This window comes from Nymphaea colorata, chromosome 2, assembly GCF_008831285.2.
Source record: "Nymphaea colorata isolate Beijing-Zhang1983 chromosome 2, ASM883128v2, whole genome shotgun sequence".
Taxonomy (NCBI): Eukaryota; Viridiplantae; Streptophyta; class Magnoliopsida; order Nymphaeales; family Nymphaeaceae; genus Nymphaea; species Nymphaea colorata.
This window is the reverse complement of record NC_045139.1, coordinates 30765501-30783018: the sequence shown is the minus strand read 5'-3', so window position 1 is coordinate 30783018 and position 17518 is coordinate 30765501. Positions and strand designations below refer to the sequence as shown.

General features: G+C 37.4%; 2 protein-coding genes across 2 annotated transcripts; one reads left to right on the top strand and one right to left on the bottom strand.

The window, feature by feature from the left end:
- Positions 1 to 2105: 2105 nt before the first annotated feature.
- On the top strand, positions 2106 to 11107 carry LOC116247001 (shaggy-related protein kinase epsilon-like). The gene is made up of 13 exons (XM_031618943.2): positions 2106 to 2394; positions 3286 to 3549; positions 3678 to 3779; positions 5751 to 5810; positions 5891 to 6163; positions 6299 to 6373; positions 7136 to 7192; positions 7312 to 7452; positions 8275 to 8325; positions 8413 to 8508; positions 8593 to 8676; positions 10431 to 10533; positions 10632 to 11107. Exons 1-13 carry the CDS (start codon positions 2335 to 2337, stop codon positions 10691 to 10693), a joined length of 1428 nt encoding a protein of 475 aa, XP_031474803.1. The 5' UTR covers positions 2106 to 2334; the 3' UTR covers positions 10694 to 11107.
- Positions 11108 to 11234: 127 nt separating this feature from the next.
- Positions 11235 to 14678, bottom strand: LOC116247000 (putative pentatricopeptide repeat-containing protein At5g52630). Its single transcript, XM_031618942.2, has one exon. It carries the CDS (start codon positions 14327 to 14329, stop codon positions 11888 to 11890), a length of 2442 nt encoding a protein of 813 aa, XP_031474802.1. The 5' UTR covers positions 14330 to 14678; the 3' UTR covers positions 11235 to 11887.
- Between the last annotated feature and the right edge of the window lie 2840 nt (positions 14679 to 17518).

Sequence of the window (17518 nt, the reverse complement as noted above, 5' to 3'; positions counted from 1 at the left end):
TTGGAACACTTATATGTATAACAATCAAATATATCAAAACATTAACATATATATTAAACTAATTTTGTGAGGCTACGGCACTAACAACAAAGCCTTAGCCATTCCGACGCGGCTGGATGGATTTTTAGACAAAATTGTTCACATTGGAATTGACACGAGAAATTCAAAGCCAACCAAAGGGGGCATTCGATTGCCTCGGCTTTGAGTTCCTCGGGATTTCAGATCCATGGATTTAAGATTAGACACTCACCCCTTCGACCTAAGGTCTTAAGTTTCATGAACCATGTATTTTATCATAGATCTTTTGTCATATCAGCAGCAAAAACTTTCCAGTCAAACCCATGGATTTCAAATTCAGAGTAATCAAACACCTCCTTAAGAAATGTTTTATGGCTTGGGATTTGAGGTCCGAGTCTAATCATAAATTCACAGTTTACGGGACCCGAACGGAGAATTTCCCATCTTTACATCTATAGATTTTGAGATTCATGTGCTTGGATTTGAGATCCAAAATTATATGAGATCTGAGGTAGGCAGACATGCCCTAATGGAGTGAATCGAACGTCAGAAAACTAGTCGGAGCAACATTGAAAATAAACAGTAAAAGAAAACAAAGAGAAACAACAGTGTTGCCTCCCATTGAATCTTGCATCCACAATACCTTATTGATTAAATATAGTGAATTTTAAGTAGCTTTGCTTGAAAGGATTAGCCTTGTTGTCTCCCCACTTATCTGTAATTTGACTTATAAATTTACTGCATTAAAAAATGACATAGTTTTTGGAATATTCCCATGTTTTTGTGGTCAAAAGAATATTATATATGTTCAGTAACTTAAGCATGCGATGTATTGTCGCAGATCTTATAATTTGACTTATAGGTTTATCTCGATATCGGGCCCCTCTCAGGTCTCATCCGGTACAGTCTTCTATGGTTATGACTTATACATATTGTTAACAAGAATCGAACTATAGGCCTGACTCTTCTCTGATCCAACAGTTACTCTATACTTGTTGGCTACTTGTTGAAATTTAAACGAGTACTAAACTTCATTTAGTTGGCAAGACCCCAAAAGATATTAGAGTCGGAATTTTGTTCGGATCTAACATAGTTGCTAATTACTCGATCCGAGTCCTTAACATCATCTGGTTTCTTGATAATGAACATGATCTGAATTGGCAGAGCCAGAAAAATTGCCTGCAGAGTAGTCATTTAACAATAGTTATATCTGGTGGGGCACTTATGTCTTATGTGTGTAAGGTTAAATGTTTAAAGATACCCATTTAAAATAAATAAATTTTAAGACACTAGTGTAGGCAATTGCCCGCATCAGTCACCACGTGGCCCCGCCATCGTGTCTAATCCCAAAGTGACAGTTTAAAAATTTTCTTTTATATTTTTTGATACATGAGCAACTGCTAAATAACTGTAGTCAAAGGAGTGTGGGCCCCACAGATCGGAATACATACGGATGCCGACATCCAAATATACAAACTAGATTTTCAAAAAATCATTACAAAACCGGGTTTTAACCAAGTTTTATGTGGTGTTTGGGTGACACTTCAAAACCAGGTTTTGGATGTAAAACTTGGTTTTACATCCAAAACTTGGTTTTTGGAGTGTTTGGGTGCAAGCAAAACTAGGTTTGAAGAAAACCCAATTTTGACAAAACGTGATTTTGTAAAAAAGAGTTAAAAACCTGGTCCCTTTAGGTTATCTAAAAACTACGTTTTGGATGTGTCACTTAAATTAAAAAAAGAGGTATCGAACCGCTTTCTTTCTCATCTCCGATTCTCCGGGTCCCATCTGCGTAATATTTGTGGAAAAGCGTGGGCCATTTGGTAACGCGAAAGCGACGGTAGGGAACGCCCGTATGAGCAGAAGACAGCACGACCTTTGGGGAGCGGTGGGGCCCGCACGAACTCACGATCGCCGTCCGATGAACGAGATGGACGGACGAGGCTGTCACCGGTTGAAGGGGAAAGGAAAGGGCATCGCGTGATTGTGGCGGAATTTCTCCTGCGAATTAAAATAGCAATTTCTCGACCCGAATGAGGCCTTTGACTTTGACCGGTCAGGGGGTGGGGGGAAAAAGCAGGGGCCCCCCTCTTGTCTCTCTCTCCGCCCTTCCCTTCCTCTTCGCCTTCGTCCTTCCTCCACCACCACCACCATCACCACCACATTCCTCTGTAGATGGAGGAGGAGAGAAGGGCAACAGGCGGAGGGAGCAAGGAAGAAATCCATTAGCAAATTCGAATACAAACCGTGTTCTGTTTTTTCAATTTTTTTTTTCTTTTGTGGTTTGTTGAGGGGGTTAGTGATCGATCGGCAGCCATGCATGTCATGAGGCGTCTCAAGAGCATTGCCTCCGGCCGGTCTTCCTTTTCCGATCCTGTAAGACGTCTTTTTCTTCGTTCTTACGTCGTTTTCTCATTCTCTTTTGCATCTTTCCGTGCCTTTTGTTCTTTGATTTCCTGTAATCCCATATTCTTGGCACCTCGATTTCTAGGGTTTCCCCTTCTTGATTGTTCATTTTTCGTTTCTTTTTGTTTTTGAGAATTTGGGTGGAGTTATTTTTACTGTTGTGGTTCCTCTTCCGTTATTATTTTGAGGTTCTTTAAAGTGGGTGGCCTTCTTGCTTTTTAGGGCTGTTGTTTTGATTTCGTCCCTAGTCTGGGATTCTTAGGCACTTTGTGCCCATAGTATAGTTGGTACCATTTGCTTTAATTACTTGCCAGGTCCTTTCCCCAATTGACTTTTGTTGCTTTTATTGCGCGGATGGAGGAATTAAAGGATTGTTTGTGTTTGAAATGCGTTTCTTCTTTTAGTTTTACATGATAATCTTTTGGGAAGTTGGGAAATTTGTGGAGTTGGACTAATGACATAATTGGTATTGGCGGGTGGCATGAAATTTTCCATTAAATGAAGATGGTGTTAGATGTTGCTAGTTTGTTTCAATCATTGCTGCTAAAAGTTATTGGTAACCAATCTTATGTGATATGTGAGTTTACATTCGGAAGGACTGCTTGGAGGAAGTAGTCGGCATAAGGCACACTTAGAATTTGGTAGACTCTGATGCAGTCTCCTCTTGTGACTTCTTTATTTTATTTACTACTTTAGAACTTCCTATATATTACTTCCAATTCTTATTTCTGTTATTTCTGAAGAAAACACCGCTTCCTTTGAATTGCATTTGTTTCTTTTTTATGATAGTATATAGCTTTAGTTACTGGATCATGCTTGATTTTGAACTTATTTGCTTGTTTCTATTTCTGACAAAACCAGAATGGAGATTCTGGAGCCAAAAGGGCAAAGTTTGACCGGGAAGGGCAAGGCAAGGTGGTGGCAGCACCAGATTCTGTTGAACATAATGACGTGACCCTGCATCAGCCTTTACCTGCTACATCTTTGGTGGTTGATACAGCTAACACTGAGATAACAGATTGTGGATTCACTGGGAAGAATGAAGACGCTGGTGTTGAACAGCTTCCAAAGGAAATGCATGAAATGAAATTAACCGATGATAAAGTTGACCATCAGGATGATAAAGTAAGCTCTGTTTCATTTATTTTAGCAGTTTTTACAGTTTTATTAGAAGTTCTGTAAATTTGTTTTTATGCTAAGGTTGATTTGTGGATGAACAGAGTGTCCTTATGTGTCTGAATTTTTGTTTGTAGCCATCTCAGAGTGCTGAGGTGACTGTTGTGAGTGGAAATGGCACTGAAGCAGGTCATATCATTAAAATAACTATAGGTGGTGAAAACGGCCAGCCAAAACAGGTACGATGCTTGAGGTTATTACGTAATGTCGTTGCGTAAGTATCAACTTTTTTCGCTTACAGCTGCTGATTTTCAAGTTTGTTAAAGATTTAGATTAACTGATATTAGTATTGTTGTCTATCGAATTCCCTCTTTAGGAGGGATGCCAGGTACTGTAGGTTCCTAGATTCTGGCGTATGGAAGAACATATGGATAATTTTTATAGATCTAACCATATGTCCGTATCTGGGAATTGACATGTGGTAGATGCTTTCTACTGTTTGACTTTGTATGGATATAAAAATTTTAACCCTCCTAGTGTATAAATTCAATCTGTACATTAGAAATTGTGTGTTATATGTTGATTTCTAGGTATTTGAACATGTAGAATCCATTCATAACACTAGGCTTGTAAAAATACTCCTAATTGAAGGCCAAAGTCCAAAAAATCATGGAAGTACATGTTTCCATTTGCTTGATCCTGCAATTTGAATTTTGATCGTCTAACTCGATGCTGCCTGAAATTATGATCTCCATTTAATTGTGCTTTGTGACTAATCTAAGCATAGGAATGTGTTATATATGTTGAAAAACCTGTCAATGCACACATTACATAATTTTTATGTATATGTTAGTCTCTACCTGAAAAATGGTATTGTTAGAATTTTTTAATTACTTACAAAATTTGGTCTGTATATCAGAAATTTATGTAGTCATATATTGGTTTTCTGGTTTCTTAACATGTATGTTATAGCCGTGGAGTTTGCTTGCATAAAAGGACCTGAACTAATTTACATGTCGATGCCCATTATGACATGGGTGTCTCCAGAAATTCTAAATTTGATTGTGTAGACAAAGCAATATTTTGTGGAATATAGTGCATGGGGGAATTCATATTGAATCTTATATTGTTCTACAGATTTTGACCATGGGTGGTTTTCTTGCCGGATTGACGTTTGAACATAAGGACTCCTTTTATTATCTTTTACTCTATCTCAAATTTTCCTTGCTATCATCAGTTATCAGTTGAACCAGAAAGCAATTTAGGTTTCTCGCTAACATGGTTTGAACATGAAATCTTGTCTGTTAATTACGAAATGCAGCTTCCTTTTTTTCGTGTTTCATTTAGTTTCTTCTTTGACTGCAGATATTTTTTTTTTTCAATCATTGTCACAAATATCGTTCTTGGGTTTTTAACGGCAAATTTTTCTCGGGTATTTTTCGGCAAAGCTGTTTTTTCCCTCAAAATATCAGGAAAAACTTGGCATTTTTTTTAAATAAAAAATCGTCAAAATTAGGTAAAATAAATAAATGAGAAACTAAGATGAAAACATCAAAAAACTAACTAGATAAGCACGAAATGAAAATTAAAAATTGGAAACTGGCACTCTAATAAATACCAAGTACACAAGTAACAACTAATAACAGTTTGCAACTCTGCACACTGCTTTCTCACTCCTCAAACCCTCACCGAAGATGCAATGACTCAGTAAAAGGTAAGGTGCAGTAAAAGGTAAGGCGGAGCTGGAAGACACAGCTTCCGCTCTCACAAGAAAGGTAAAGTTAATAAACCCTATTCACTAAAAGTTAGAGTTAAGTACCCTTTTTGCCATTAAAAAGAAATTTAGTTCAAAAAATGCCCTTTGTTTCTTTACTTTTAACATGTTATACCCTTCTTTAACAAAGGAATTCATCCCATGCAGTTTTTATGAATTAAAACCGTGTGCAAGAACTTATAAACAGCACAGAAATTAAGTGGTGTAAAACACACGATTTTATTGCGATAAATATTTTTTGCCGATATTTTAAAAAAACCACGATGTTTTGGTGTTCTTTCGTTTTCCCCTTTTTAACGTTTATACCGCAATATTTTCAAAAATATCGCAATGTCTGTGACACTGACTTTGAATGAAGTTTGGTTAAATTGAATTTAACAAGTGCCATACTGGATCTTTTAGCATGTTCTGATGAAAATTTCTGCCTCACTTGCAGACAGTATCATACATGGCAGAGCGTATTGTTGGAACTGGTTCTTTTGGTGTTGTCTTTCAGGTGTAGTTGCAAGTTTCTCATTTTTTATCCTTAGTGGTTTACTTGTTTCCTTTGGATGTCATTTAGTGCATGATATGCAGGTCAAGTGCCTAGAGACTGGTCAACAGTTTGCTATAAAGAAGGTTCTACAAGACAGAAGATACAAAAACCGTGAATTACAAATAATGAAATTGATGGACCATCCTAACGTCGTAAAGCTGAGGCATTGTTTCTTTTCAACCAACGAAAAAGATGAGTTGTACCTTAATCTTGTGCTTGAATATGTGTCCGAGACAGTTTATCGAGTTTCCAGGCAGTATTCCAGGATGAACCAGCGTATGCCAATCATATATGTACAGTTGTATACTTATCAGGTAAGGTCAAACACAGCAGCAGACTGACACCATTATTTATGTTCAATTAAAGGGGTGCTTTTCTTCTAAATGTTTTATCCAGTATCACTCTAGTATAACAATGCATTTAACGAACTTGCTTCTCTTCTTGATCAGATCTTAAGATCGTTAGCTTACATTCATGGTGTTCTTGGTGTGTGTCATCGTGACATAAAGCCACAGAATTTATTGGTGAGACTATTATCAATGCTTCAGTCTCCTTCCTTTTTTCTTATATTGTCATCTCCTTAACTTGTTTACTACATGGGCTAGGGAGTATATATATATATATATATATATATATATATATATATATATAGTGTAATATATTTCCTTTTCTTGCTCACTATATGGGGTTGTAATGCTTTACTAGCTGCACAAAGCATCACATCTGCTAAAGAACATGGTAATTTGTTTGAAAGAAAAGAAATTAAGTGGATTGTACATACTGGTAACACTATAATTTACATACACAAAGCATCAAAATAAAATAATCTTTCCTTATGCTGGCCTTCACTAAGGCATCATCTGCCCTTAAAAGAAAGGGAAGAGAAAATTCTCCTTCCTATGTTTCTGCTTAATTTTTGACATGTTGCCAACCCATTTTCAGGCTGTTCTGTGTTATCCATCTAGTCAAGATCCGATGCCTTGCACAGGCACACGCCATATCTTACCAAGGCTTTGTTAATTGCCACTTTGGCCTATCCTTTGATGTCCATGGATAGCAGAGGCTTTTAGTTAAAATTGTAACATGATTTAGTTGCAATTCCTGATTGTCTTGTTGTCCTGGAAGTTGTGCAAATTGCAATAGTTGTCTATTGTAAGAAAATGTATAGTCAATGGTCTAGAACCTGTATGTATAATGGAATGGTTCATTGGTCCTTCTAAGTAAATTCCTCATCTGATGAAAATAATGGTAACGTACGATTGCTTGAACATGATGTGCTTTTGCAGGTTAATCCTCACACTCACCAACTGAAGCTTTGTGATTTTGGGAGTGCAAAAATGCTGGTAAGATTTCTTTTGTTGTGCAAGTCCAGGCATAGTGCACCTTGATGTATTATTATATTGATATATTCAATTGATCTAGGGATGCAATATTATTTTTATCCATCAATTTGTTGCCGCAGGTGGCAGGTGAACCTAATATATCATATATATGTTCACGGTATTATCGAGCCCCAGAGCTGATATTTGGAGCTACAGAATATACAACCGCTATAGATATGTGGTCTGCTGGCTGTGTTTTAGCAGAGCTTCTCCTAGGACAGGTTGGTTTGTTTGCTTTTCATGTTGATTTCTTCATCCAAATGGTTTTAAACCAAAATTTGCTCTTCTGGTTTTTCATTTCAATAGGACTGAGAAAGCAATGGTACAGGACAGGGATGTAAACAACTTGGAACTTGGTAGTTCATTATATTGCATGCATAATTAGATTATGTCAAATGGTAAGCCAAGAAATGAAATTCCCAAAGCAAAGCCATGAACATGTACATTCTTAGGTTAGGAATATTGTTATTAATGGAAAATATGATCAAATTTTTTAGGAAGATTTTTGTTGCACACTAGTTATTATATATTTTGACTGGAACTGCTAGGGGTCCAGGTGCTGTATCTGTTATGAAGGTCGTCATCAGTTATGATGCTTTTGGATGACAAATTGGTGAATTTTAGAACATGGAAATGTGCATTGTCTTCCAAGTTGTGCATTAACACTCCCACTCATCCTTTTGGTGCATATAGTCATCTCTGGATCATGCTTGGGCTTCTTGTCCTTCAGGAATGTCTCAACCTTTTTCTTTCTTGCTTAGGTTTTCATATTTTGGTGTTTGCCCATATTCAGAAATGGTGGACTTTGTATTCTAGGTGTAATTTATGCTGGATCGAATCTGGCAGGTCATGATAATGATGAATAGTATAAGCTGGAAGCTCTGCAAGCATGCCGTTTCCTTTTTATGAATTTCCCTTGACTAAGATAGGCTGTTCATCAGAGACCTTGTGTGCCAATTTTTCACCTGTAACTAGATGTGCTGACTTTGAAGATATGGTTTTAGTTCTTCACCCGCATTAACATGTTCATATTCTTTGTGCAGCCTCTCTTTCCAGGTGAAAGTGGTGTTGATCAATTAGTGGAGATTATTAAGGTCTGGATTCTGCTGAATGATACTTTCACGTTTAAGCATGTAAACTATGTTATGCTAATTCCTGAATATTGTTGTTGCCTTGTTAAGATTTTGGGGACCCCAACTAGAGAAGAAATTCGCTGCATGAATCCAAACTACACAGATTTCAAGTTCCCTCAGATTAAAGCTAATCCATGGCACAAGGTGAGACGGCAATTGTACTCGATGCTACTTTCCAAACCTTTTTTATTCTTCTGAATTAGCTTACCTTTTGTGATATATGTATAGGTCTTCCCTAAGAAGACATCTCCTGATGCTGTTGATCTTGCCTCGAGGTTACTCCAGTACTCCCCAAATATGCGATTAACTGCTGTAAGGATCTTCAGTTTCATGCTTCCCACATCTGTCATACCCATTCGAATGCCTTAATAGTGCTTTCATGTTCACATGCATACGATGCTTTCTTTGGATGGGGCCTGGAATTAACTTAGTGGCAGTAGCTTCCCAAAGTAAAAGGCATGCTTTTTTTTAGTTTAAACCAAATTGCACAAGCTAATTCTTGTGTTATTTATCTTGCACATAAAATTTGTGTGGATTTTCTTCAGTTCCAGCTGTTATTTTGTGGTCCATTACAGTAACTGTGAAGGTCGCTTTATTTATCTATCTTCAGTTTTGCAGTTTGTGCTATTCATATTTTCGTCCCAATCAGTTGATGTAATTGAAAACTGAGCTACGACCTTTAGTTGCTTCTTGTGCAGTCTGCATTGGTTCTTTCAGACCGCAACATTTATTTAGTAGTCTTTAGAATAGTAAATTGCATGCAAGATTTGACCTTATGTCTTTAGAAAAGTAAATGACATGCAAGATTTGACTTTGTGCTTGTATTTCTAGCAGCTTACTTTGTGAAAAATGAACAAATAGGATCCAACTTTGGTTTGATCTGTATCAAAATTTCAAACACTTGTTTAGCGCTTGATGAAATCAAAAGTTAATGAAAATTTTCAATGCTGAAAGGTGCAGGCATTAAAAAAGCTTTGTATTTCAGTATTTGGAATTTTGGATAAGTAACTGTGTATCATTGTTTTTGTGATTGTGCATCTTTCTGAATGGGGAGAGCATCAACAACTCCTTAGGTTTCTTTGTAAGTTTTATCTAAATTCAGTCTCTTGTAAAAAATCAATTACAACATGGACAAGGATATAGGAAAAAGGCAGTTAATAAATGCAACACACAAGAAGATATATTGAAAAATGTGTGTGTGTGTGTGTGTGTGTGTCTTGGGTGTGAGAGAGAGTGTGTAATAAACCGACAGTTGTGGGGATTTGATTTCACCTTAGATACATGAGTATTAAGGATAAACCACCACTTCACTGAAAATGTGTGCCTTTTACAAGTTCCTTGAGATGTCACTACAAAGATGTTTTATTTTTCCATGGGCCGTTTGGCAACAGTAACATACTGTTTGTTTGTTATTGTTCCATGAATCTACTTCAAAATGAAGCAGATTTATGGAACACTTGTTACAGTGTCCTATGAATTTACATCATTATTTAGGGCAGGTTCATGGAGCACTAACAGAATGTTACTGTTGCCAAACAGACCTAAAGGTTTTTTGCAGTTTGTTTTAGTTATTAGCTTATGAAAATAAGGCCAGGTAGAAATCAATCTACCCATTCATAAGGGTTTTAGCAACTTTTGGAAAAAAGGTGGCATAGGGATGTTGACGTGGAGTTATGGATGGACACGTGCAGCTCTCTAAATCAGCTGATAAACAGAAAAATACTTTATAGATGTTTAGTACCATTTGGACGACTACAAACAATATTCTGTGCAATATCTTTTGCACATTGATGACTGGTTCAAGACAATACTGGTAAGTTGTAGATGGTGTTGGATATCCTCAAGTATCGTCGCTTTCTGAAAGCTATAAGAAAAAGGCTGGTCTTTGTCTCATGGGTGTGCATGTATGTTGACCCACATGGGTGCGCATGTATGTTGACCCAATACTCCTTGCAAATTCTTTTGATATTTTGAATATTCGCCTACCTACTCAGACGATATGGAATCTCCTCCAAACCATAGCCTAGAATCTCTAGTGATGCAAATATACGTGTTACACTTTGCAGTTGGAAGCATGTGCGCATCCCTTCTTCGACGACCTGAGAGATCCTAATGCCCGCTTGCCAAATGGTTGCCCATTTCCTCCGCTTTTTGACTTCCAGCCGCAAGGTAACTTTGACTAGCATTCAGCAAAATCTATGCTATTTTAGGTGCCTGATTCTGTTTAACTAAATTCGTATAAATTTTGTGTTGAAAAACATTAACAGAGTTGGAGGGTGCTTCTCCTGAGCTGCGCCAACGTCTCATCCCAGAGCATGCAAGGAAATGAGTGCCTTTTTCTAGCACTCGGTGTCCCTGTTGTCCTAGAATATCTCATAGTGCTCGGTTGCTTTAAGCAGAGAAGATCATTCTGGTGGAAGGTAGAATAACGTGGTGTCCATAAGCTTTCTTTCCCTTTGCTGTTGGAAGGGTATGTTGAGAGCAAGATAAAAAGAAATGGAGGGGCGGCTGCCCACTGCGAATTTGATGGTCAGGTGAATGCAACCGCAATGTGTAATGTCCTCAATTGTATGTGCTGTACTCATAGATTGCTGAGCTTTTCTTTTTTCTCTTTTTTTTTTTGCCATTTTGTCCTTGTAATCTATATTTTGGAATAGATGAGAGCATCATTACCACTTGTACGCCTCTCATCTTGGATGTTAACGTGTAGAATTTCTCAATCTAATGGAAGTTCTCTGTCTCATCTCGATTTGCATTGCAACTTTTTTCTCATTTGCTGGCTTTTTGTTATAGGAAAGCTTGTCCTTAGAGGCCGCTGCAAACGCTGCACCAAGGAAACATTTCGTTGAAAGAGAACACAGGCACCCCTCTAATATATGTCATTTTTCTCTTAACAAATGAATCAGAACCATTATTCCAGTCGCGGTCCTATTTGAAATTTGCATTCTTGGACCGCTAAGCCGAATATGAAAAGCCACGAGTGAAAAACTTTAACCTCTTTGCTGTCTATTTCCAGTCTTTCAGTAGCTAGGTTCTTCACTACCATCAAGTGGCAATATTCTTTGTTGTGCTACTATCCGATGCACAAGAGCTAAACCATATGGGAGGAGGAGAAAAAGGCTAGACATTTCGTTTGCACCTAGGCATGAAAATCTATATTATCCGAAAGTGATGAGTTACCTTCACTTAACGCTGATTCGAAGCTAATCTGTGGTTGACATGATGGATCCCAACATGCATAAAGCCTGATTGACGTCGTGAAAAAAGGCTATGAAGCAGGATTGTGGTAGTAATCCATTAAAATATAAGCTCCTCACCCTTCAAGTCTTTTCCCATGGGTGTTAAAATCAAGGTGAAAGATCTCATGGTTAGTTGCTACTATAAAACTCATAGGGTGGATTGCTGCTGCACTTTCAGCCTCCCCTGCAAAGTGCAAATTGAACTGCTGCTTTGTTGATTCATCTTATTCATCAACGCAGCTTCCACTATATATCTCTTTCGCTAAGTATGTTCTACCAGCAGATTACCAATAATCCCTGCAGGAACATGCACCCTCACTGAAGTGGTGGTAACAGTTTGAATCCCTGACTATAATTTTCCTGGAGAAGACTTTTGAGATGTATTTAATAGCAGAATGGCAGTCTCCACATACACGAAGGTTCTTGACAACCCTGATGGGGCAGCCAGGAGGCACTGCAAGGAGGCCAAAAGCCACTGCCAATTTCTCACTGTGGTATGCAAGCCCAATCTCTTTTCCTTCCTCATCAACATCATGTAATGCACACGCCCGATCAGGAACATACCCAGCTTCCTTAATTAGACTCATAACTAAGTCAATCTTAGAATATATTTCAGCCATCCTCGGGTGTCCCCTATCTTCGGCCAGAAAAGCATGGACCGTGTTATTCACCTCAATCCAGCTGCAGCCTGGTTCTTTTGTTACTCCTCGTGACTTCATCAATCTTCTAATTTTTGCTGCTTCCTCCCATTTACCGGCAGAAGAGTACATGTGAGACAGTAAAATATATGGTACTGCATTTTGGGGCTCCAACGCAAGAAGATTACAAGCTGCCATTTCTCCTAGTTCAATTTTTCCATGGACTCTGCAAGCAGAAAGGAGTGCTTTCCAAACAGTTGCATCTGGCTTTATTGGCATCTCATTTAACAGCTCTTCAGCTGCATCTATCTGTCCAGCGCGGCCTAAGAGATCAATCATGCAGGCATAATGTTCTGTACTTGGACTAATACCATGAATTTTGCTCATAGACTCAAAGTAGTAGCGACCATCCTCTACAAGCCCAGCATGACTGCAAGCAAAAAGAACTCCAACGAAGGTGATGAAATCTGGCTTAGTTCCACTTCTAAGCATTTTTTCATAGAGTTCCACAGACACATTCCCTCTGCCATTCTGAGCATGACCCACGATGAGAGCAGTCCAAGAAACAACATCTCTATCTGGCATCAAGTCGAAGACAGTATGAGCATCCATGATGCATCCACATTTTGCATACATGGTAACCAGGGAATTTTCAATTGACAAAGATGACCCAAAACCAGATTTTATGAATATCACATGAATTTGACGCCCCACTTCAAGGACTGTCAATCCTGCACAAGCACTCAGAGCACTAGCTAAGGCAAATTCATCAGTGGAAATGCCTGCGTCTTTCATATCGCAAAACAGCCTAAGAGCGTCTTCATGAAATCCATGATGTGCATAACCAGTGATCAATGAAGTCCATGAGATTACATCTGGTTCAGGCATGGTAATGAATACAGAAGATGCATACCCCAAGCTTCCACATTTTGCATACATGTCTACCAAAGCATTCCCCACATGTTTATGCGTACCAAAGCCCGTTTTCACAATCATAGAATGAACTGATTGCCCATGTTTAAGTTCATTCAGAGAAGCAAAAGAATTGAGAACTGAAGGATATGTGAAATCATCAATCCTCATGGCAGTTTCATGCATTCTTTTGAAGATGCATAGGGCTCTGGCTTGTAGCCCGTGTCTCACACACCCTCCAATCATGGAGTTCCATGAGACCTCATCTGCAACTATCATATTGTCTAGCACCAGCTGAGCGCTGCTCAGGTCCCCACATTTCGAGTACATATCAACCAATGCACTTTCTACGAACACATTAGGTCCGAAACCAGTCTGAATTATGTGATTATGTATTTGAGTTCCAAAGTCAATATCTGAAATGCTAGCGCAAGCAGTAAGCACACTTGGAAAGGTGAATTGATTAGGCCTGGAGCCAGACCGATGCATCTCTCGGAAGATCTCCATTGCTTTTCGGCCTTCCCCATTTTGAGATAACCCAGACACCATGGCTGTCCAAAGAACCGTGTTCCTTTCAGGCGTTATGGAGAACAGGTTGGTCGCTTCATGAACCCTCCTGCATTTCGCATACATGTCAACAAGACCCGTGACGACGAAAACATTCGAATCGAAACCAGTTTTAAGAACATGGGCATGAACCTGTTGGCCGCACGAGAGCCTCGGGCGGACGGCGCATGCCCGCAAGACACTACCAAATGTATACTCGTTGGGCTTCAATCCTTCCGACTGCATTCTCCAAAACAGTTCAAGCGCCTCGTCCTCGCACCCGTTGAGGGCGTATCCCGAAATCAAAGACGACCAAGTAATCGGAACGCGGGCGGGAGCTTGTTCGAACAGCAGACGTGCTTCGGCCAACAGGCGGGAGCGGGCATATCCTTTGATCATGGTGTTCCATGAGTACTCGTCTCTCTGGCGCATTTTGTCGAACACTTTGACTGCTTGGTCTATTTCCCCCGCTTCTGACAGCATGTCCAGGAACCTGTTGGCGGAGACGATTGGTGGGTGGATGCCCCTTGACAACATAAGGCCATGAACTAGCTTCGCTCGCTCCAGGTCGTTGTGATGGAGGCAACATTCCAGTGTTTGCTGCCATTTCCACGAGCAGAACCGTTTCATGACAGCATCCCCTACTACTGGCACAGAGAAGGAGATGGACTCATGGAAGAGTTGAGGAACATGAGGGAGAAGACGGAAAAGTCAGGCACCACTTCAATGACTTGTGAATCCATATTCCGGCTTGTTTGCCGGAAAACCTGGTGGTCTTTCCATCAGTATCTCACAGCGCGGTAACCCGATCAGTTTGCGAAAGAATCTTAGCACGTCTGTATTCAAATCCAATCCGAGGACATCCAATTAATGTGTAGTTGTTTTGTATTCGGATCAAAGCATTCCGTTATACGTTTGAATTCCTGACAAAAGAGCGACAGAACCAGTTGGAAATTTGTTTCTGGTTAGAAAGAAAAAAGTACGCACTTTCTATCATACAATGTGCATGCCATTCAAACTGGATTTGATTTATAATCTCCATGGAAAGTTACTTTTCAAACTCAGAACAAACTCTTATTTATTTTTCAAAAAAGAACTTCATATACTTACATAGATTAATAGATTAAATAGATTTTGTATTTACTTTGTTTATACATTTTGTAGACTATGTATAATACCTATACTTAATACATACATACACATGTTATATATATACATACACATATTATATATATATATATATATATATATATATATATATATATATATATATATATATATATACATATATATATATATATATATATATATAATATTTAAGCACAGCTAAATTTTGCGCTGTTGAAAATATAATAACAACAATATTGAGCTAGTGAAATACAGTATTAGCCTTATTATGAGCAAAATTCAAGTCTATCGGTTTGTATTATCAACTCTAGTTATACCAAATAATATAAATAAATCTAAATAATAGATAAAAAATAAACATAGATAATATTTATTTGTTTTTAAAGATGCATACATTTTTTAATGGTTAATTAAAAGACCATCATATTATTGTTGCTTATAAAATATTTGAAAATATATCTTCTTTTGCAAATACAGTTCACGTTTCCTATATAACTTAAACTGAGTATGAATTTATATAAGTGCGACACATATATATTTTTGAATTTATATTATTATATAGATTCAATAAGTACGAGAACTATGTCAACTGATTTATGAAACATATATTCAACCTAATTTCTAACTTGCAAGCATGTAAAATTACTTTTTGAAATTCAGAAGCATTTTATTATTTGGTTTTATGGAAAATAACTTTACGAATGGCACCTTATTATCCATCAATCGTGTTATCAAATGTTGCACGATTAGTCTAAAAAACTTTTTAATTGACGGATTAATAAATATAAGAATTATGCGAACTGATTTACGAAACACTCATTCAACTTAATTTATAATTTACAAGCATGTAAAGTTACGTTTTAGAATTAAAAAACGGATTATTATTTGGTTTTATGAAGAATAACTTTACACGTCGCACCTTATTAAATGATCAAATGGTACAGGATTAGCCTAAATAACTTTTTTTTTTGCAAATTTTTATATTTTTCTATCATACATATATATATGCTTAGAACAAAATAATACAGTTGCTGTAAGGATTATCACGCCAAACTTTGAACTTGTTCATTGAAGTTTTTAAGAAAAATATAAAAATTATAATTAACTGGAGACACTTATTTCACCTGAAAATTATTTCAGGACAACCTTTTCCTTAGTAGAAGTTTGTTTGAAGGTATTTTTTCAAGTGTATTGCATGGAGAAATTCATCTCAATCAAGCCCCTTAACAACAAATAAAAAAAAAATCAAGAAACCCTTTTCTATTTCAACAGACAAAGTTGTACGTTTACTGTTTGATATATATATATATATTTTTGTCTCAACAAAGATTTTTAACTGTTGTACCTGAAAGTTTCAACCTGGTGAGCAGAATATTATCTTAAATCAATTATTGGAACTTAAGCCACACATTCAAACACGAACCTTTTTGTCCCCATACAAGGACATTTGAAAACAGGCTTGCGATTTTGACTTGTGCGTGTCTAGCTGGTCAGAGCACGAACCTTTACATGATTAAAATATATGAAGAGAGAGCCAACCCTGAAGGACTCAAGGGGAGGTTCATCTTTTTTTAATAGCTCCTGTGATCGCCGACGACACCTTGATAGGTGATCAGTTTTTGTTTTGAATTTCCGAACTATCAACAAACCCTGTGTTGTAAATAAAGAGTCATTAATGCACAAGTTGATGTGCGGTGACGGTAGCATTTCGAGACACCAAAGCAAACATTGTACTTTTAAAAGATAAGGGGTAAAGCGGGAGATTGAGCTCTTTAGTGAGTGGTAGGATGAATATTTCATTATATTCACTTATTAAGATAGTATAAAACTTGGTTTTAATATACAAATTTTATAAAACCTGATTAAAAACTTGTTATTGTAAACTTGGTTTGAATATTTGAATGACAAGTGAAAAACTTGGTTTAGAGACAAAAATTAGTTTTACTTAAAAAACTTGGAAAGAGGCAGTTTTTTCAGGCCTTCGTGTAAACCAGATTTTCCGAAAAGCAGGTTTTAGCAAAACTCGAATTTAACATCTCCAAACATTCTTGAAATGGTGTTTTGAGGGAAAACCAGGTTTTGTATCCCAAAATTTGTCATCCAAACACCTCCTAAAAAAGTTGGTCAACTAAATGAAGTTTATAATATCAAGATAACAAAGACAATGTTTTGATACCAATATTATTTCTTCATCTTTTATTTACGGCTGGTTATGTCTATATGCGAAGATTGTTTAGGTAATTTAAACGGCTAAATTGAAGAGACGAAAAGTGGAGCAAATATGATCATATCAAAACTTAAGTATATGCCTTTGTATAAATTTCAAAAAGTAATTTCAAATTACTCTTCAAAAGCCTGTGAGGCTGCGACCTGGCGAAGTCCGAATTTTTGTGATCTGAGACTGAGAGTCAAACGACGACCTTATACTAAACCATTGTGATAAACGAGTTCCATAAAGGCCTTAGAAAAGTTTGAAGTAATTTCTTTAATGTGTCCAACTTTTTCACCAGATTTTATATTACCCAGATGCATGTGCGGATCGAGTTTTAGAAATGTTTTAAAATACAAGGCACTGCTGTTCTTGGCTCATAAAATTGGATCTAAATATCGGAAAGTCGTGATTTTTTCCTATAAACTTCTAATGATCTTCAAAAAGAGTTTAAAAGATAAGAGATGATATACTGGAAACCG

What these genes read in the sequence shown, in the direction of transcription:
- LOC116247001 (XM_031618943.2), top strand. Translation starts at nt 2,335, where the DNA reads ATGCATGTCATGAGGCGTCTCAAGAGCATTGCCTCCGGCCGGTCTTCC. An exon ending in AAAACGGCCAGCCAAAACAG is followed by an intron (nt 3,780 to 5,750) that starts GTACGATGCTTG and finishes CCTCACTTGCAG; the next exon opens with ACAGTATCATACATGGCAGA. An exon ending in AAGCTAATCCATGGCACAAG is followed by an intron (nt 8,509 to 8,592) that starts GTGAGACGGCAA and finishes ATATATGTATAG; the next exon opens with GTCTTCCCTAAGAAGACATC.
- LOC116247000 (XM_031618942.2), bottom strand. Translation starts at nt 14,329, where the DNA reads ATGAAACGGTTCTGCTCGTGGAAATGGCAGCAAACACTGGAATGTTGC.